The sequence below is a fragment of the Choristoneura fumiferana genome, chromosome Z (genome assembly GCF_025370935.1).
Source record: "Choristoneura fumiferana chromosome Z, NRCan_CFum_1, whole genome shotgun sequence".
Taxonomy (NCBI): domain Eukaryota; kingdom Metazoa; phylum Arthropoda; class Insecta; order Lepidoptera; family Tortricidae; genus Choristoneura; species Choristoneura fumiferana.
This window is the reverse complement of record NC_133472.1, coordinates 18,322,057-18,344,630: the sequence shown is the minus strand read 5'-3', so window position 1 is coordinate 18,344,630 and position 22,574 is coordinate 18,322,057. Positions and strand designations below refer to the sequence as shown.

The 22,574-nt window shown below is 40.2% G+C and overlaps 2 protein-coding genes across 2 annotated transcripts in view; one reads left to right on the top strand and one right to left on the bottom strand.

Moving 5' to 3' along the window:
* Nucleotides 1–13,923: 13,923 nt before the first annotated feature.
* Nucleotides 13,924–14,844, bottom strand: LOC141441058 (uncharacterized). Its single transcript, XM_074105688.1, has one exon. The coding sequence runs from the start codon at nt 14,842–14,844 to the stop codon at nt 13,924–13,926; it is 921 nt and encodes a 306-aa protein (XP_073961789.1).
* A 2,071-nt stretch (nt 14,845–16,915) lies between these two features.
* The window catches only part of LOC141441051 (uncharacterized), an 80,813-nt gene continuing 75,154 nt past the window's right edge, over nt 16,916–22,574 (top strand). The window contains exons 1-2 of the mRNA XM_074105677.1: nt 16,916–17,011; nt 18,025–18,522. Coding sequence (XP_073961778.1) covers nt 16,916–17,011; nt 18,025–18,522 — 594 coding nt within the window. The remainder of the gene's footprint in view (nt 17,012–18,024; nt 18,523–22,574) is intronic.

Sequence of the window (22,574 nt, the reverse complement as noted above, 5' to 3'; positions counted from 1 at the left end):
GATTTGAAGATAATACAAGCAAATAAAAATCAACTGTCTCGGAAGTCACTTTTTTTTTACTGAAAGGTTTATTTTTATTAAATTATCATTGTTATACTACACCAACTCTCTATTAAAATATGGTTATATATGTTTTCTCTTGACTTAAATACGTGTTCACATTTTTCATCTCATTCGTGTTACCTTATTTGTATACCGCCTTAATAGAAATTAACATCCAAACCTACCTCCTTTGCCCCGCGCTAGCTAATACAAGCGATTCCGTCTGCCTCGTTGAACAGTACATACAGCATGAACGCATGCAGTTTCGTTTTCATAAGATAATAATCTAAAAACCGATATCAGTGCGCGTAACATAACAAAAATTTGTTCATTCGTGTGACGACTACTGTCTCCGTACGTAATTTTTTTACTTTTATTATTTAACTTTTTTGTATATAAAGTAGTTATGGTAGCATCGAAATCCGACATATTCGAAAAGTAATCTAGTTACATTTTTCTCGACCTTTAGAATTAAAAAGTTATACTAAATCTCATTTGTGTCACTCTCATTTGTGTTACTTTTTCGAGTCACACTAATGATGAAAACATGGACACTAATGATGCACAGTGGGGTATTTGACCAAAAAGTCGCTCAAAATATTTTTTGACTTTAATCAGTTTTCTTTTCATTTTAATAGAACTAACAACGATAAAAAATTGTTTTGGAGACAACTTTACAAAACTTAAGCGGGAGAAACTGAAAAAAAAAAAAAAAAACTTTATTATTTATAAATCAGCTTGTTTATTGTTATTAGTGAGTTTTGTTTGACAAAACAACCAAACATTAATTCCACCGCTTCTTCGTCTGACTCCTCAACACACTCAACCATGTCCTCCTCCTGGTTATCTACTTCATACGGCATTAACATATCTCTTGTTTCAAGTTTAAAAGGTTTTGATTTTTTTTGGATTTTTGGCCTAATGCTGCTCATAAATGGGTCAGATGTTAATAATAATCTGTTTTATAACGTCCATATTGCAATCGACTCGACTAAATTTTAGGAGAATTGATCTCTAAACTGCCGAAAATGTCTGTTTCTTGCCTCTGCAGCTTCTTCTGACAGGCTTCCTATAGGCAGAATTGCATGTTGGATTACGATGGCCCGTGTACTAATATTTTGTGCACTGTGGGTGACATAGGGTGCCACGGATACAGCTGAATGTAGAGCTTTGCTGTCTCCTGGCAATACGTAGCAAATTTATCTACATTGATTTTGTGCCCGCTTGATATAAACCTCCAAAATAGTTGCAAACGGTCAATTAAAGTTTTGTCTATTCCGGTAATATTTGCGGATGTTTCTGCATTATTAAAAAACCTTCTACTTGTGTTTCCATCATTACTGTTTCCCGTAATTTACTGTAGGTACGTCCACTATTAGAGACCAAGCTCAGTTTTGAATCCATCTTGGATTTGTGCTTTCTCTCTTTAACAATATCTTTCTCAGCTTGAGATCTCACTTGCCATTTTTTATAGTATTTTTATATGAAATGTGTAGTAAAGTTTCAAAAATCTGATTCGGGCATGTAAAATTGATAATCCAAACTTTACATTTTCTGGATCTGTTGCAGTTTTCTCCATTTTTTTCCAAATCGTTGAATTGCTTGGAAGTTGCTTTACATATATAGCATCGCATGGTAGATAACGTATTGGTTGCGGCATTGCACACTTTGCCGTCTACCATGGTAAACAACAATTTATGGTATACTTTCACACTCGCAAGTCTGGAGTGTTATCCTGCTGGCCGTCAAGTTTTATTTGCTCATTATGATAACTGATTTCTTCATTTATTACGTCCTTACTTTCATGTATAAACCTGATTCGCATTGGCCGGCAGTAGCGGGGGGAAGAGGGCGTTGGATTGTTCCAAATAATTTATTATTGCTTTTACAAATCAACCGCAAAGGTACCAGTGAAGACTGGAAAATGTTTGCATCCGAGTCAGTGTTGTTAGCAAACTTTTGTTTATATTGCGCCTGCTGTGAACCATCACATCCCCATTTGTAAGTAAGTTCGAGGTTCGCCGCCATTTCTTCTGTAGTAAGTTTTTTTAACACTTCTTCAAGGTATAAAATTAACCGTTGAGCAGTGTGATCCAATAAGCCTGTAATGTGATTTCCGCACAGGTTTCAGTAACACGGTAAGCACCAACGTCTGGGTAGCATGCTTGTTTTTCTTTCTTAGTATAGAATAGCAAGGGTATAGTTTTTTTGAGCTTTCTCTTATTATTTCGTACTGTTTACGTGTCAGCGATGCTTCTACGAACATGGACAACGCTTCTGTTGGCGTTAATTGTGTATTTCTTTTTTCAGGGGTGTGGCTTTTCCGAAATGCCTGTCGGTATTTATAACCACGCGTTGGAGATGAATAACATCTTTTACCCACATGTGCTGCATCGACATTTCCCTTTTCACGAAGGGCCATTTGCCCAGCGTAAATTAAAGATTCTGCCTCATTTTCACTGCGTAGATGGGTTGTCCTTACGAACGTTTACTACATTCTGCTAAATCTTCAAAAACTTTTATGTGGCCGACCAACCAAATGTTTATTCGTGACATTTTTAGGTATTTCGAGCGTGCCTTGTAACCACTTTTGGTATTTTTTAAAAACACGGTCTCTGTTCGTTTAGCTGTCTGCCATTTTGACTTCATTTCAGCCTTAAGATGCGAAAAATGTATGTATAAACTTATTATTTTGATCGATCGGGAAAGAAGCATCGCTTATTAGTTCTTGCTCCACTAGATCCAACTTTTTTCCAAAGTCTTTCTCTTCATAACCTTTCGTCTTTTGAAAAACATACTGTCGTGTCACAATCTTCACACCAGAGCAACCTAGGACGAAGAAATACAAAGATTATTTAAAGTGACCGAAAAACCAAAGTTTGTTTTGCTTTAACACAAATTCAGTTATGTTACGAGATTCATATTTTTGGCACTTTCTGGCAGCTAATTATTTATATACTTCTGATATACATATCAAAGCATTAGATGATAAAGAAATTAGACTTCGGACAGGCCGAAACATAACAAAAAGTCTTTGAATTAAGAAAACACAAAATAAAATATGATTACTTTAGTTCATCTAACTAAAAACAGTATAATAATAGAAACTATATATTTTTTGGAAATGAAACGTAATTGCAATTCTACAAAAACCTGGTTCTACAGTATCCATTCTGCAATACCACAATTAACGTAACTTAATTGTAAAACACTTAGTTTCCCACAACCGTTCACTCTAAATTCACTTCGGGTTAGTACGTGCGATCAGACATGAGTTGAAAGAGACTATGACCAAAGAGTAGTATAATATACGGGGAAAAGAGAGCCCTCTCTCGTCTCATTCATGCAGACTGTTTTGAAGCGCCGTCTGCATTTCCTAACTAGTACCAATTGATGTTATATCCATCCATACGTATAGCTAGCTATTAATAGTCACAGGTATTCTTTTACTTTACTGGATTTGCTTCCCAGCTCAAACCACATAAAAAACTAAAAACAGGGCTGCAAAGAGAAGTGAGACCGCTTGAATTCAGTCTTCTTAAGTTTAAACCAGCCTCAATTTTCCGTTTGCAGCACTGTCTTACTTTTTTATGTGGACGATGTGCACGAGTTTCGATTGCAACGTAGCCATCTTGTGCCTTGTTGAGCGCGAATAGACGCCTGGCCTGACATAGAGGGTTGCTACACAAAAAAAAATTTGTAACGACTGAGCGGATACAATTATGTGACTTTTATATTAGAAATTACAATAACGATTGTCAATTTCGAAAATAAAGTTCATTTTGCGGTAATTATCAACGACAAATATTTTTTTAATAAATAAATTTTGTGATCTCAAGCTTTCAGTGACATCTATCTGAAACAACGACAACAATCTGTTTTATTTTAGGTTAGATAAAGGAGATGGCGGCGCTATCGACATGAATTAGTACGGTATAGGCGACTGTCCCCCCCTGCTACTGACGTGCGTAGCGAACCTTATCGGTAACAACGAGAAAAAATGCAGACTATTGTTCCCTTAGAACCCTTATCTTTAGCCAGATAGCAGCCGCTACCTGCAATTCGATACTTCGTAAATTCGACTTTTGAGCGCATTTTAGAGCCAAATACTCCACTGTGTGATGTTAAAAAAATAATGGAGTCGACTGTGTCTGTGTGTGGAGGTCTCCCAAATCGTTTAGGATTGAAATCAATTAAAATAACCTTTGGTTATGTTTGTAAATAGGATCGCCTCCAGTTTAATGTTGTTATCGGTTCTAGTTTCTGAGATATTGCGATCATAATGTCCTAGGTATAAAACTACTACTAGGTGTAAACTAGGGTACCACGACACGTCATTGTGCCCAGAATACATAATGTAGGTGTTTCCCCGACTACGACAAAACCAAAAAGGATGGGTTATATTTTTAGCAGTGTCTGTAATGTATGTATGTTTGTCTTTGTATTTATATTTGAATGAACGTATGTACCATGGTCCTAATTAGACATGTGCGCCGAGCGAAAAATTGTCGGCGGCGGCGTCCGATGGTTTTTTGATCGACGGCGGCGGCGTGATCGGCGTGAAATCGGCATGGCATGATTACGCATTTTTTTTTACATAAACTGTTTAAGTCCTATTATTTCAAGTCCGAAAATGTTTCTTATACTCTTTTACATCATAGGTAATGTTTGGTGATGAAGAAGCTCGGTTTCACGGAACAGTTTGTAAGACTTCTTAGGCTCCTGCATGGCATGACGACATGCAGTGCTGCGTCTTCGTAGATGGCGAGGAGTTTTTTTCCGTCACCTGTAGATTTAAGCAAGGGTGTGTTCTGGCACCCACACTGTTCGCTTTTTACTTTGCAGTTGTAGTGAGAGAAGTGTTATAGGAAGTTTCCAAGGGTGTCCGTATCCGTTGCCGCACAGACGGCAGTTCTTTTAATTTGGCCAGGCTTAAGGCTCATACCAAAGTCTGGTACGCATTGATCAGTTCGTCTTCTACCCATTCCTTAGCTTTCGGAGGTTGGACAACATCATGGCGATTCTGATTTTGGAGGCCGCTGCTCTACACAAGGAAGTGGTACTGCAGTTGAACCAGTCTCGTAAATTCTTCAGCCACGAGTGTCTTCTCCTGCCCACGTTTCTCTTTCCGGCAATCTTCCCCAAAGCTGGAGAACTCTGTACTTGGCGTTTCTCATCACATGCCCAAAGTAACACAACTTTCTTTACTTGAAGGTCTTTAGAAGCTCAAGGTGCTTGCCCATTCTTAGCAATACTGCCACGTTTTGGTTACCAGGAAATCTTTAGAATGCGGCGGTAAATCCACATTTCGATGGCTTCCAACTTCTTCATGGTGTTCTGCGTAAGAATCCATGATTAGACTCCGTATAGCAGCACTAAGAATATATAGCAACGTACTATACGCATTCTTAGTTTGAGGCTCATGTTTCTGTCACACAGCTCCTTGTTCATCTTGAAGGACGCCGTCGATCGAGCCATCTCAATACGAACTCTGGTGTCCTGCACGTGATCATCAGGTTCATTCAACCAGCAACCAAAGTAATTGAACTGAGTAACCCATTCAACCTCTTCCCGTCTACGTAATGAAAAGTGTTGGTTTATTATGTTTGCTTATGACCATAAACTTTGTTTTTGCGACATTTATCTTTAAGGCCACGTTATTGCTAGTGATATTCACACGATTCAGCAGTTCCTGCAATGATTCCAGGCTATCGAAAATCAACGCTATGTGGTCAGCATATCGGATATTGTTAATATATTGGCCGTTAATTATTACCCCCGCCCGATTCAGTGTCAGCTGTTGCGGTCTTGAAGATCTCTGCGTAAATATTGAATAAAGGCGAAGACAACACAGCCCTGTCTTACCCTTAGCAAAATTCTGGTGGGTTTTGACAGTTCGTCATCCACTTTCACACTTGTAGTCTGATTCTGATTCTGTTGTAGTCTGATGCGCTTTGTACGAGTTGCAGACTCCCCCAGGAGATCTGCAACAGCTGATGTCAGTCTTTGACAAAGTTTGCTGTTAATTCGGCCTGAAGCTCAGTGTCAAAAAGACCGAGGTGATGTCCTTGGACATTCATGGTCACGAGACACTGATCATAGATCTGGATGAAATTAGAGTATTGGTGTGGCTGAATGGGATTAGAGTTGGATGTGTTGAAGCAGGTAGATAAGTTCCACTATCTGGGGAGCACTATTACATCTAAGTGTGACCTTGATGCTGAGATCTACAGCTGCATCGGTCGGTGCTGCAGAAGCGGCATTTAGAAAGCTGTGTTCCGAGGTCTTCTGCTCACATGACCTTAAGCTGACCACCAAAATTTCTATCTATATGGCAACTGTGCTGCCAAATATCCTATATTCTTCTGAGACGATGCATATATATATATCGGTGTCAATAGGCATTTTGGATCGATTCCACCTTTAGTGCCTCCGAACCAACATGAAGATCAGACGACCCTTCTAATATGGGTGAGGAAGAATATAATTTTAAGCTATGGTATTGAAATGTGGCAAGTTGGCAACGAATTAGCTAAGAAGTTGGTGCTACTTTAAAATTAATAAAAATTTTGTCGCGCCGATTATACGCCGACCAATTTCATCGGCGGCGGCGGCGCGGCGCACATGTCTAGTCCTAATACTCAAATTAGAATAATAGGCAATGTTGATAAATTAGTTTTTAATCTATTTATTAAATTTCAAATTATTTATTCAGTAAATAGGCCGCAATGGGCACTTTTACACGTCATTTTTTAAACTACCAGCGCTTTCGGAAAGACCATCATTGCCAAGAAGAATGCGCCGCAAGAAACTTGGCAGAAAGTATTTTTTTCATAATAATATAATTACAAATAAAATACTTAAAAACTATATTATACAATTAAAGAAAAAAATACAAAAAAAACAGATTTATTTCATTAAAAAAATCCTTTATTTTTAATGTTTGAAAGAGGGCTTATAATGGCAAAAGAGAAAAATAAGTTAAAAAGGATAATGTAAACGCTAGAAAGGAGAAGACAATAGCAAGATGAGAAAAATATAGGCAAACTAGCTTTTGCCCGCGGCTCCGCCCGCGTGGTATTCGGTTTTCGCGCGCTGTTCCCTCTGGAACTGGGCATTTTTCCGGGATAAAAGTAGCCTATGTCACACTCGGGCCCATAAAATAATTATCTCTATGCCAAAAATCACGTCGATCCGTCGCTCCATTACGTCGTGAAAGACGGACAAACACATTTTCGCATTTATAATATTAGTATGGATAGAAGAAGAGATACAGAGAAATATGTTATAGCGAAGACTAAAAAGAAACGCGTTTTTTGATAGGCTGATATTAAAATACTAAGGGTCGATTTCACCAACGAAGTATAAGTCTTATTCTAAGAATAAATCGTTAATTACTCGAGAGTAAGCCCTTCAAGCCACCAACATTTAACCTGAGTTACGAGCAAAAACTTTTTCATCACACTTGCTCGAAAACAGTGTAGTAACATGCAGGCTACCTTAGTTGCAACCCCCGAAATAAAACCCTCGACCTTAATGTGCTTGTCATGAAACCCGTGGTCGGTAAATTGAGTCATTGCGCGTACAAATTGTCTTGCCATGAAGCCCAAGGTCGGTAAATGAGTCAGTGCCCGTACTGATGGCGCTGCGCGCGCTCTTGCTGCAGGACTACATGGACCACCACATGCACACGCACGTTGCGGCGCATGCCGAGGGAGGTAGAGGGCGACGTTGCCAAGAGCACAGCCTAAGGTATCGCCAATATTTGGAACAATTATATTTTTTATTTTACAAATATAAAATTTTACTTGCAAATGTGATGAAAAACATTGTACAGTCGCCATCAGATATATGGTAACGGCCAAGGTACTCAAATATTTCGGAGCAGCATTAAATTTCAATATATTAGTTACGATAGATAAGGTCTATAATATCGGACCATATAATTCGCCATAAATTTGGGAGCAGCGACTTTTCAATTAATTCGTGACATACAATAAGATAAGTATATCGTAACAAACAGATCGTCAATGGTATCTGAGCAGTCAGGGTGGTCATAAAGATCGGAACATTTATGGAAAAATATACTGTAAATCTGTGTCATAGTACCTACACATTTGAATTCGTTACTATCTACTTGAGTTCTATTGACTTAAGTTGTCAATGTCAAGGATGATTTTGACGACTATTATGGGTGAGCAAGTGAGTTTCTTAGACACATGAGATAATTTCAAGCAGCATTCTCGAAAACTGTATCAATTGATAGTATTCATATTAATATAAAAACTTAATATAAATAAAATAATGATTTAGTAGAAAATACTTTTATTTTAAGAATCAAACACAAACACTATTTACTTATACCATTAAAATAACCTTTTAATACGTGTTTCACTACCCGTAAACTAAATAAAACTACTTTTCTTCAGCCTGTAAAAACGTTAGTACTTCGTGTAACTTCCCTCGGCGTTTAATACAGCTTGCAATCGTCTTCGCATTGAGCCGACCAGATTTTCACACACGTTTCGCCCTCTAAAAGACTCCCAAACGTTGAGAGCGTGGCGTCTTAAAGCATCTTTGGTGCGACACTGGTTTCCGTCCCACTCTTGCACCATTTTACCCCATAGATTTTCTATGGGGTTGAGATCGGGGCTCTTTGCAGGCATTTTTATGCGAGTCAGCTCATCTCTGTGATCATTAATCCATCCCTGAACCAAGCGAGCATTATGCACCGAGCTGTTGTCTTGCATGAATGTTATATGCTCATTGGGGTAAAATACTTGGGCAGTAGGCAAAAACGACTCTTCAAGTATTTCTTTGTAATCCACCGCATTCATACGACCTGTAATTTCTACCAGCTCCCCTGGGCCGTCTTTACACATCCAGCCCCAAAATCCAATTGTAATACGCCCACTCTGGCGATTAGGCACTACATTTTGCTCCAGATAACGCGTATTGTCTGGTCTCCATACTCATTCTGCCATTATCTGCTGAACAGAACACCTTTTCGTCCATAAAAATTACTTTATTAAAATTTTGATTCAAATACCTAGCTGCAAATTGCAACCTATCCTCTTTGTGTCTATCAGTTAGTGCCGGTTTCCTTGCTGGCACTCTATTTTGTAAACCACCCTCTTTTAGACGCCGTCGTATGGTACTGCTCGATACTTGGTATTGATTTGCAAACTTGGTGGTATTTATGAATCCTTCTTCACGAGCTTGATTTATAATATTCATGTCCTGACGCCGTGTCGTAGAACGCGGACCTCCAAAAGATACGCGATTCGACAAAGCTCCTTCTTGCTGCCATCTTTTCGATACACTTGAATAAAATTTTTTATTAATCATTATCGTAATACATTTAAAATGTAAGTATGGTGTAGAACTCTTACTGAAAACTTATTAGCTAATTTTCCGCAATTGTTTTTTTTTAAGTATTCGATATATCATCGATTAAAATAATTTTTGCAGTCTACTTTCCGAGGATAACAATTGCATTTTAATATCAAGAAATGAAGAAATCAAATATCGAAAGTTTGAATGACTATAGTTGTGAAAGTAATTACCAAGTACTAGTACTTGAAACAATTCAAACGTGATAGATTACTTGCATTAGCTTTTAAATCTGAAATTTGGTATAGAATAGCATGGAAAGAACCATCTTTTATACAAAAGGCAATATGTTTATATTAAGTTCTCGCTGTTTTGAAATTATTTGGCACAGTCGGTATTTGTTTCTTTTTTCAATCGACCGAAATAGGGATAGCTCATATGATCGTCATTTGATAAATCGGCAAAATTTGTTAATATTTGTTCGAAAATTAAAACCAAAACTTCAAGGGTTTGCATGAATATCAAGTGTTAGAGCCAGCTCTTTACGATCTTATTAAATAGTCGACATGATGGATTTTTCTTACTTATTTTGCAATTGCTATAAGAGCTTCCTTTATAAAATTTCAAGTCTGACAGCCGAAAGTCTATAAAGAATATTTACTCGATAAAACTCCCACGTTTAGATAAATCTTGCAAAGAAATTTTTTTCAAATGAAAAACATGAACGCTACTTGAAAATATTGAAAGTAGGACTAGCAATGTAGTAAGAATGCGTTATAAGGGTAAGTGTCAAGATCACGAAGAATTAGATAGAATATTACCAGAGCAAAAAAAATAGTTTAGATAAAAGCAAGAAAAATAGATTATTTTCAGTTAGAAGTTTCTAAGTCTATTACAGAATAGGTCAATACAAAGTTACTATTGAATAGATATAAGATATTTAGGAGATATGAGGTTATGAGGATAACTCCTAATAAAAGATGTTGCGCGTGTTAGATGGTATAGCAGAAGAGAGAGTTTATTTACAAAAGATTATTTATATACAAAAATAAAACTTAGAACTAGCGAGTGTATCCGCGAGTTGGTTGATGGGCGTGTCCTCCTCTCGCTCGCATATATAAACAGGACGCGCCAAAGTTTCCTTATTTCTCCGTAGTCCATCGTAGCGTGCGGAACAAAACTACGAGAAAAATCTGCGCGCACCTCAGTCGTCTCTAGCCTCCGACGCGAGCGCACGCCTGAATCACTGTCTCTGTAAACTGACGTCGATCTCGCAATATCGTTCTTTTCAGAACGATTATTGTTTCTCTAATCAGCGTCAATCCATAACGTCGGCTGTCGGCTACAGTACTCCTCTTCAAGCGAAGCGTACGGGTGGTCGAATGGTACGTCCGCTGCGCGTCACTTGTTGATGTCGGACGGGCGGAGAGTTTATTATTGTAGACGACGGTGTCACTGGTTCGTTTCTTCTTGAGTGATCAGCTGATGGTGGCGGTGTCAATGACCTCTGTGCAATATGATGGTTTATGACCATTGGTGTAGTAGATGCGGTTTCTGCGTTTTCGGTTATAGTGTAGGCTGGTTTTAGGCGGTCTATGGATATGTTCGCTTGTCTTGTAGGAAGCTGGATGGTGAAAACTTTGTCGGTTCGTTTCAGGACTCGGTATGGACCTTCGTACGGCGCTTGAAGTGGCTTTCTTACTGCGTCGATTCGTACGAATACATTTTCGCAAGTGGCTAGGTCGCGATGTACAAATATAGGTCTCTTGTTGCTATGCGGTTGACTTGGTAGCGGTTTCAAATTTCGTATCGTTTCTCTCAGCTGATCGACGTAGGTACTGTCCATTGAGACATCGGTTAGTGCGTTTGTTGACAGGAAATCTCCAGGTAGGCGAATGTTACAGCCGTAGGTAAGCTGCGCGGCGCTTACGTTTGCATCGGTGCGTAGCGCGGCGCGCACGCCTAGCAACACTGTAGGTAACTCATTTATCCAGCTGGTTGCGGATTGAAGTCTAGCTTTCAGCGCTGCTTTCAAAAAGCGGTGCCACCTTTCGATTAGGCCGTTACACTGTGGGTGGAAAGGACTTGAGCGTGTTTTTTCAATGCCAAGTAGTCGCGTTAAAAACACGAAAATTCGACTTTCAAACTGCCGGCCTTGGTCCGTTGTTATTGTTGCGGGACATCCAAATCGTGCTATCCAGCCCTCGTAGACGGTCTTGGCAACTTCTTCGGCAGTTATCTCTTTGAGCGGGAAAGCCTCAGGCCACCGCGTCGCGCGGTCAATCATCGTAACACAGTAGCGGTAGCCGTCGGCCGTAGTATTGAGCGGGCCGACTATGTCTACGTGCACGTGATCGAAGCGGCCGGCGGGTTTGAACGTAGATAATGGGCTTGTTGTGTGTTGTTGTATCTTCGCTCGTTGGCACGGTATGCATGACTTCGCCCATATCCCGACGTCTTTATTCATCGAAGGCCAAAAATATTTACTTGCAATCATTTTGCGTGAAGTTCGTACACCGGGGTGGCTAACGTTGTGCATAGTTTCGAATAAGGGCCGTCGGAACTCAATAGGTAGGTATGGACGAATGTTATCGGTAGTTGTTTCGCAATAAATCTTGTGGTTAGTTCCCGGTATTTGTATGTGTTGCAGCGATAGGTTTTGTTGTTGTAATAATTGTTGAATGCAGCTATCTCTTTCTTGCGCGGCGGCTAAGTCTTGAAAATTTATGGGTGTGGGACAGCTGATCGCGTCGACGCGTGAGAGTGCGTCCGCGACGGCGTTCTCTTTCCCACTTATGTAGCGAATGTCGGTGGTGAATTCGCTAATAAAGAGTAGCTGTCGTGTTCGCCGAGGTGATTCGCTGTCGTTTGAAGTCTTGGTGAATGCATATGTTAATGGCTTGTGGTCAGTGTATACGATAAGCGGTCTTCCCTCGAACATTTTTCTGAAGTGTTTCATAGACATATATATAGCTAGCAATTCGCGATCATATGTGCTATATTTCTTCTGAGTTTCGGTGAACTTGCGGGAAAAATATCCGAGTGGTTGCCAGTTGGTACCGAGGCGTTGTTGCAGCACGGAACCAGCTGATGTGTTTGATGCGTCAGCAAAAATAGCGAGCGTAGCTTGGTGCGATGGGTGAGCGAGTAGAGCGGCGTTTTGAATGCTCACTTTACAAGCGTCGAATGCGCGCTTTGCTTCATCATTCCATTCAATTTTCGACTTATCGCGCTTCTTGGCGTTGTGTAGGTATTTGCAGAGCGGGGCTTGAATTGTAGCGGCGTTTTTGATACTGTCGCGATAAAAATTTATCATGCCGAGAAATCGTCGCAGCTCTTCTACGGTTTGAGGTTTAGGGTAATCGACGATTGCTTGAACTTTTTCTGCAGGGGGATGGATTCCGTTTTCGTTTACTTGATAGCCGAGGAATTTCACAGTAGGCTGGCCGAAAATACATTTGGCAGGGTTTATTGTTATGCCGTACTCGGAGAGGCGTTGTAATACTGTGCGGATGTGTGCTCGGTGTTCTTCTTCGGTTGTGGATGTGACAAGTAAATCATCGACGAATGGAAAAACGAAATCCAATCCTCGTAGTACGTTGTGTATAAAACGTTGGAAAGTTTGTCCGGCATTTTTTAACCCTGGGCACATGCGTGGGAATTCAAAAAGGCCGAACGGGGTGATTATGGCTGTTTTCTCGACGTCTTGCTCGCTAACGGGTAATTGTTGGTACGCTCGGTTCAAATCCAGTGTGGAGAAAAATTTCTTCCCGGCCAGTTGGTAAGTAAAATCACGGATTCGCGGGATTGGGTAGCGATCCGGTTTAGTTATAGCGTTAAGTCTTCGGTAATCGCCGCATACACGTAAATCGCCATTTTGTTTGGGTACGACGTGTAGCGGTGACGACCACGGGCTCTTGCTGGGACGACATAGGCCTTGCTCGATCATGGTCTTGAATTCGTTTTTTACTTGTTCATAGCGGTGCGGTGCAATTGGCCGTGCGCGGCAGTGAACGGGTTGACCGGTGGTTTCTATGAAATGTTCCACGGAGTGTTTTGGAGTGAGTTTCATCGAAGTAAGTCGCGTAATTTCGGGAAAATCGGCGAGTATGTCGTGATAACCTTGATTTACGTCGATACTGCGAACTGTAGGTATATTGGTAGTACATACTTGGGCGTTGGTACTGAGGTGTGTCTTGCCGTCAATCAATTTTTTGTTCTTCAAATCGACTAGGAGTTGATGGTGGTTGAGAAAATCTGCTCCGAGGATTGGTTTTGAGACGTCAGCGATAATAAACTTCCACTTGAATGTGCGGCGTAAGTAGAAATCGAGCTCGAACGTTTTTTCTCCGTAAGTAGGTATTACAGTATTATTAGCGGCGTACAGTTGGAACGGCAGAGGTGTTGCGGTTGAATTTTTCGCTCTTGGTATGACGGAAATGTTTGCACCCGTGTCTACTAAGAACGATAATTTAGTTTTTCTGTCCGTGATGAAGAGGCGGTATGAGTGTTCTGCGCCGCTGGATTCCGCCGCAGCCAGCGTCTTCTTTAGTTTTCCGTCGCGTTAATGGGCTTGAAACTGCATGGCGGAGTGCACTTTTTTGCATCCATACCGTACCGATGGTGGTAAAAGCAGTACGGCATGGGCGAATTCTTGCGGCTTCGGCTCTGTGATGCGTTTCTTGGGCGTGATTGGAAACGGCGGCGCGGGCGGCTGGTATGTTGGTGCTGGTTGTTGTACGGTCGCGATCGTAGCTCTGCGACCTCGAGCGACAACCGTCTTATTTCGGCGATGAGGAATTGTGTGTCGGCAGCTGGCGCGGGAAACGGCGGTGGTATGATAGCTGGCGGTGGTGGAGGAACAATGGGCGTTGCGACGGCGGCGATGTGCTGAGATGACGTGTGCACCTCCATCATCTTGTCGGCGAGCAGCGCCAGATCTTCAAGCGTTGTCTTGCTTTGGAAAGCCTCGCTGACCGCTAAGACAGATTGCACGTGTGGCGGCAGGTGCTCAAGCCACATCATTTTTATGGTGCTTTCTGGGAACTTATCTTTGTTTAGCTGCTGCATCCGTCTGAGAAGCTGGCTGGGTTTCTGTTCGCCGAGCTCAACTTGAGTTAAAAGTTTCTTCGTCTGCGCACTGTTTGATTCCTCGTAGATGGAAATGAGTCTATCTTTAATGGCTTTGTAGTACTCTTGTTCTGGCGGCGAGTATATGAGATCCGCGATGTTTTGGATGTCTTGCTTTTCTAACTGGGCGATCACCATCTGCGCGAGCTGAGCCTGGCTGCGCTTGAGTTCAGCGGTGGCGGCTTCGAAGCTGCAGAACCAGAGGAGCGGCTGGTCGCGCCAGAAAGGTGGGACACGCATTGCTAAGGATATACCGGAGACTTCTTGACTCGACGGTGGAGCTGGTGGCGTGGTTTGTTGCCGTTGAGCGCCGGCATCAGCTTCTTGGTTGCTTGACATCTTTGAAGGATAGCGTGCTTGCTTAGGGGTCACCACTTTAGGAGATATGAGGTTATGAGGATAACTCCTAATAAAAGATGTTGCGCGTGTTAGATGGTATAGCAGAAGAGAGAGTTTATTTACAAAAGATTATTTATATACAAAAATAAAACTTAGAACTAGCGAGTGTATCCGCGAGTTGGTTGATGGGCGTGTCCTCCTCTCGCTCGCATATATAAACAGGACGCGCCAAAGTTTCCTTATTTCTCCGTAGTCCATCGTAGCGTGCGGAACAAAACTACGAGAAAAATCTGCGCGCACCTCAGTCGTCTCTAGCCTCCGACGCGAGCGCACGCCTGAATCACTGTCTCTGTAAACTGACGTCGATCTCGCAATATCGTTCTTTTCAGAACGATTATTGTTTCTCTAATCAGCGTCAATCCATAACGTCGGCTGTCGGCTACAGATACCTATACTAATAATTTTAAGTATCTACCAACAACAATTAAGTTTGCATTTGTAATATTTTTTCTTTGTAATTTAATCAGTTGCATTTTTCTTTTGTTGTACAATAAAGTGTTTTACTACTACTACTATTACTACCTAGATACCTAACTACTAAAAAAACTTTAACTTCTCTGGGTTGAATAAAATAGCTAGTAGGTATAATAGCTGCCAGTATAATAATCATAATGTTATTTACATCCAAAGAAATCAAAAAAGAGAAACACAATTCACGTATTTACTTGCATCAGATTTGAACCCATGACTTTGTGCTTTAATAGTCAAGGGACTATCAATTACGCCATAAAGTATCTGACATAATTTGACGAAATTAAGCTACTCATTCTACGCCCGCCAATTTTGACATTGCGTCGAAACAACGTTTTTAAGGCATTTAGTTTTGTTAAAAAAAAAATGTCTAATTCGAAAAAGACGGAAATATATTTGTCACGATGACAAATCCACACACACTCTTTTCGATGAATGCCACAACAAACCATTTCGTTCTAAATTTAAATTAATGATAACATATAGTATCAATGCCTGTCTGAAACCTTATTTTCATGAGTCCAATCTTAACTATTTTAAATTGTATTACACAAACTTAAGGTCCATTTTCCATAAATGATCCGATCTTTATGACCACCCTGACTGCTCAGATACCATTGACGATCTGTTTGTTACGATATATTTATCTTATTGTATGTCACGAATTAATTGAAAAGTCGCTGCTCCCAAATTTATGGCGAATTATATGGTCCGATATTATAGACCTTATCTATCGTAACTAATATATTGAAATTGAATGCTGCTCCGAAATATTTGAGTACCTTGGCCGCTACCATATATCTGATGGCGACTGTATGTCGCACGGGCGGTACTAGAATTACGAACATCGACTCATTAAAGCCCTCAGTCTTCGACTTCGGGCTTCTAATAGACTCTCGTTCGTAATTCCTTATTTACCGCCCTTAAGACACAATGTACTATTACTGAACTGTTAACGGAACCCTTCATGTATGAATCCGACTCGCACTTGACCATTTTTTAAAATTCCTGGTCGGCCTTTACGTATTATAACACATTTTAGCGTGCGTACTGCGGTGAAATGCAGAATCTTATTGGTTTATTCTTCAGCAGATCGTATAGTATCGAGCTTCCGTATCCTAAGTATGGACGCTCACTTTGGGCACACCGTATCACTAGCATCGTCGCGTGCAAAAATGCGTCCATTCTAACCGTAGCATAGCAGCATATCGTATCATAATGCCGTATCGTTAAGTTTGGATGTTATCCGTATCCCCTTTGATGATTGGGGAAAGGAAAACCGCGTCCAGGGCGATCACGGCGTATCGTGTATCAAATCATAACTTCGTATCGTTATACAGTATCAAAATACGTCCATACTTACCGATCTTGATACGCGTATCCGATTGCGAGTGTGCGCGGTATATAATATATGCATATCAAATCAACATCGATCCCGAGCGATCAGATACGGCACGCCGCATGATCGCGCTGTTTTTGCGTCCACACTAGTGATCTTGATAAGCGTCGGTGCAACGCGACGGAGATACGATACGACAAAATGAGACTAATGTGGACCCACCCAGCTGAAAGGGGATACGGATTGCGTTCACATTTAAGGATACGGTGTTATGATACGATACGCTTCAACGCTACGGTTAGTAAGGACGTATTTTTTCACGCGACGATGCTAGTGATACGGTATGCCCAAAGTGAACGTCCATACTTAGGATTCGCGAGCTCAATACTATACGCGTGATTGTAATCGGCATAATGATACAAATGTGGGTGGACCCAGCTTAAAATAAGCGCGGGCGAGCGCATCACGCGGTCAATCCGAGGCAGTGCGCGGCAACCCCTGAATAGCACACTCTAGGGGGCCGCAGACATCTACTTGTAGCGAAGAACAAAATCGAGTGAGTGGCGCCTGATACTAGACGTCCGTTTTCTGCTGGGAAACAGTATGACATTTTTGAGTAAAGCAATGCCATTTGGTACGCATGTTATACACGCCCACCTAAGCCCAAATCACCCGGTAGCCAGTTTCAACTGCGCGACATCTGGGGGGAGAGATCGCGCCCGGTGTTCAGAAAAAAAATTTGGCGGATTAGTTTAAGACTTTTGAGTCAAGTTTGGTGCCGTAACTAGATGATGCCCAATTCATTCCCCATCCAGTTTTATAGGGTTCCGTAGCAAAATTTGACGTAATACTTAGAAAATTAAATTTTAAGTAGTAACGAAATGCAAACAAACCCTCATATTTTTGTATTAAACTTTGTTTTAAAAAAATACTGTCCGAAAGCCCTAAATCCATCCATCCACCCATCCCCTCGCATCTTAACTGGCACCACCGACCGAATAGATAATAGTACAACTACAAGTACAGAAGATTCTCTTTTTTGATATTGACGAAAGCCGCCATTTTATATGCCTACGTAATTTTTATTAGCAAAATCACCGCGCACCACCAAGCAACATTAAACTAGTGGTGCGCGCGAAGGTCGTTATTATTCAGCACCAACGCTTCGGTTTAGAATAGCGGTGTAAAGCAATCAAAAAAATAGTTCTCCCAGATAACGTAACATATTTTTTTTATATATGCACATGTCTTCTATGACTTTTTTGCATAATACAAAGAAAAACAAATCTTATCTTTGCTTTTCTTTTCAGAATCAAGACAAGTGGAAGAACTCGATTCCTGTGGCCATGAATAACATGCAACATCCAGGCACCATGCAATTGAAAAATACTCAAACTAACCAGCAACAATATATAAACCAGGCAATTGCTTCACCTGTTGGAAATTTGGCAATAAATCCGTCAGTTATTGGCAGTCATCCCCCTCACTTGACATCTAACATGGTTCATACACAACTTGCACCTTTGCAAAATCACACCATGGGAAGCAATTTAACTATTCAAAGTAATGCGATGATGCTACCACCGCTTCAAGGCATGCAAAACGCACCTCAGTTAGGCCAGCAAGGTTTGTATGATTTGCACCAACATCACGGGAATGCCATGCAAGCCATGAACGGTATGGGCAAGAGTGCAGAACATCTTATGTATTTAAGTCAGGCGGGAATGATTGCACCTGGAACGAATCAATTCTTACAACAAGGACAGAACCAGCTAGGACTAACACCAGTAGCCGCTATCAGGAATCAGGTAAGCAACTTACTTTATTTTTACACAGCGTGCCACTAATAAAAGAGCTACGAGTTTATATATAAGCAACTAGCTTTTGCCCGCGACTTCGTACGCGTGGAATAGTAATTTTGGGAAGTATTTAATTCATTTAGGATACCTATTCTGCCAATAATAGTACATAGACACTTCTACGGTTTACCGAAAATAACCTATTTTGATACATTGCCATAAATATAAACTATTTTTTTTTGTTCTTCCATCCATCCATCCATCCGATGTTCTTTGGTAAAACATAAATATTTTGCTGTTAGCCACATTTTAGCAATACGACGTATAGTCTAGAATGCCAACACAAAAGGACTAATTTTTCATAGTGAACTCTTGACACCTTACGTCCTTTATTGTAAGTTAGGAGGGTAGGATTATAATTAAGACGGCATTTTTACTAAGCATAGCACATATTTTCGATAAATATACTTATATGTAGTAATTTTTTGGGATTCCTTAAGAACTCTCATCCCCATATTTTCATGTAAATAGGTCGAAATTTGAAAAGCGCCGGAGCAAATGTTTTTTAGGGTTCCGTACCTAAAAAGGAAAAAATGGAACCCTTATAGGATTACTTTGCTGTCCGTCCGTCTATCTGTGAAGACTCTTTATCTCGTATACGCGCGGAGTATAGGTATCGAGTTGAAATTAAAACTCTAAACTCAGGTCAATAGTCCCGAAAGCTGTGAGAAAATCAAACCTCTAAGTCAAGGCAATCAAAAGCTACAGTCATTAAAAAGGTGTTCCCAAACAAATTGCCTTAACAGAAAAAATTATAGGGTACTTCCGGCTGTCCTAGTAACTTAGAATTTTGCATAAAGGTAGCTCTTATAAATAGCACAATAAATAAGAAAAATCTGAAAATCATAATTCTTCATGTCATGGCTGTCTATGTGAATAAGCCATCTAAAATGACCCCACATTGCGTATATTTTGCTTATGAGCTTAGAAGGCTCTGCTAACATTGCATCATCCCCTCTGCTAACATCCCCTCGCAGGATTTTTTTTCAAAAACGCTTGAACAAATATCTATTATTTCTTATAAGTAGCCCAATGCCAAGTTTCAAAAAGAACCATTGATTTATCTTCGACAATGACGATCTTCCAAATAAAATTTCATCCCCTATTTCACCCCCTCACAGGAAGATTTTTTAAAAACCGCGTAAAAATATCTATATATCTCTTATCACGTACCCAAATGTCAAGTTTCATAAAGAGCCATCGATTTATCTTCGACAATGACGATCTTCCATATAAACTTTCATCCCCTATTTCACCCCCTTAAAGCCTCTTTTTCGCGATAAAAGATAACTTATGTTCTTTCCCAAGTTGAAAATACAAACTGAAATATAGATGCACAGAAAAACCAGAAAAATAAGACCATCACTGGGAATCGAACCCAGGTCCTCGGTATTCCGTATCGCGTGCTATACCGCTACACCACTGATGGTCAACGGTACCGACACGAATTTCCCCTATGCACCTCATATCTCAGCTTGTTTGTTTCTTATTTAGCAACTTAAGCAGTGACGCTAGCGACATCTATGCCGTAGGTGTCGCTACCTAGGCATTCGAAATGGTTTTGAAGTTTGAGCTGAAAGCTCTCGGGGTTTTGGAGCTGACCTGGTTCCGGGCGGAGCGAAGATTTCATCAGTAGAGACCTTTCATGCTTGAACTGGATATTTAATGACCCTCGTACAAGAGAAAGAAATTATGCGAAAATTTGGTTGGGAACTAATAATCTGTGAAACAATTTTCACCGAAGAATTAGAGAATCCAATTCCATATTATATAAGTATTAGTTAACAATTAACAACTAAAGTTTTTTATTTTAATACTTGCTCATTAAAAGGGAAGTTTATTAATTGCTTTTCATGTATATTGGTTCTATTTCAACAAAACAACAGACTTATACAGAAAGAAAGAAAAATAAAGGGAAAATACCGAAAAATTACCGAAATACCGGGATACCGATTTTCAAAATTTGAATACCGGAATAATACCGGTATTGCCATCAAGCCCAATACCGCATGGCCCTAATCCTGGACGAGTAGAAGTTTGAAGGCCGAACCGCCAGGTGAGGCCATCAATGATACGAGGCCAGGATGGCGATTACTGGTCGAAGATTGTATAGTGCTTTTCTCAAAAATGTCAAAAATGTTGATAATGTGATGATGACTGGCGGTTATGTTGATGATGAGGGTTGACGGTGATGATGAGGATGATTGTTAGTCATGGTGATGATGATGATGACGGTGATGATGATGACGATTGATTATGGTTGACGGTGATGATGATGATAATGATGACATGGACCTATATCAAAATACTAGTTAACTTCGAGTACGAGTACACCCAAGACTGCCGCTCGGCCCGCGCGCTGTTTGTGACGGGTTCCAAATTTGAAAAGGAACCCGTTACTGTCCAGGAAGTAATTTCATACTTACTTCTTGGACACTAGCAGCTAGTCTCCAGGATGCGTTACTTTCTACGACGTTTTTGATGCCGTAATGGCAACATTTCATACCATTTAAAAAAAAAAGCATTTACGTCGACGCGTCTCGGCTTCGTGTGGGTAGGGTGTAGTTTTTGGGAAATGGAGCTGAAAAATGTGTGTGAAGTACTCTTGATTAAACCTTTTTAGGGTTCCGTACCCAAAGGGTAAAAACGGGACCATATTACTAAGACTACTGTCCGTCTGTCTGTCACCAGACAGGATATCATGAACCGTGATTATCGTATCGCTATATATATAACAATCCATATTTTATACTTATATTATAAATGCAAAAGTGTGTGTTTGTATGTTTGTGTGTTTATATATTTGTCCGTCTTTCACGTCATAACGGAGCGACGGATCGTCGTGATTTTTGGCATAGAGGTAGTTTATGGGCCAAAAAGTACATATAGCCTACTTTTTATCCCGGAAAAATGCTTAGTTCCCTAGGGAACAACGCGCGATAACATAATTCCACGCGGGCGAAGCCGCGGGCAAAAGCTAGTATTATTATATAGCAATGCATGAAAATTAAAAGGTACCTAGTAAGTTAACAATTGTTACCACTGTTGCTATATAATTTCCTCACAATCTAAATGAAAAGCAGTGTAAAACTCGAGTATTAAGCCGTACCGGCTCGGATGGCTATTTAATGCCTCAAGTAAAATGGCTCGTTTTATGCTCTTGTTGTACAATCTACTATTACCAGCGTTACTGCACATAATGTGCGGCAACACATGCTGAGTGGAGACCCTTTTTGGTATCCTGCTGTGTCACCTAGTAACATAGTTTTAGTGCTAGTTCTAGTCTTAGTTTTAGGTGGTACATTTTTGGAGCCAAAATAAACTTTTCTTTCTTTTCTTTCTTTCTTTCTATTTTTTTATTTAATTTTAAATGTAAAAATTCACTATCAGGTAAGTACATACCAATATCGATGGGTCCTACGTTTAAGTTCTTAAGGCCGTCTTGCAGGAAGAAATAAATCTAGATTTAGTAGTTAATCCAGGCTTAAGCTTGACAGTTCCATTCAATTTGACACTACTAAATAGAGCTTAACGCTAACTCGACATTTGTGGTTACTGCAAGTGGGCCTTAGTGTAAAATCCTTACTTTACAGTACGGGCTTTCAGTTAAAAACTGTCGTAACTGAGATGGTGGAACCGAGACTTCTTAAATTTGGCACACTAGCTAATACGAGGGTCATGCCAAAAGAAATTAGATACTCCATGCTCGTTTGATTGATACTGGCCAGTTATACACCACCGTGAAGGCTGATTAAATAGCTATAAATTTATAAATGGAATACTCCGGAAATTTGCGTAATATTTTTTAAAATATTTTTTTTCTGATTGATTCTGGCGGGAATTTGCGGTTACAATGGAACATTGTCGACGTGATTTTCGAGTTATGATTTATTATGACTTTAAAAAAGGTTTAAAGCTCCAAGAATGTTTTGAAATTTTAGCTACGACTTTTGGTGATTCTGCTTGTTCTCGTGAAACTGTCTTTAATTGGTTTGCTGAAT

What these genes read in the sequence shown, in the direction of transcription:
- LOC141441058 (XM_074105688.1), bottom strand. Translation starts at nt 14,844, where the DNA reads ATGTCAAGCAACCAAGAAGCTGATGCCGGCGCTCAACGGCAACAAACC.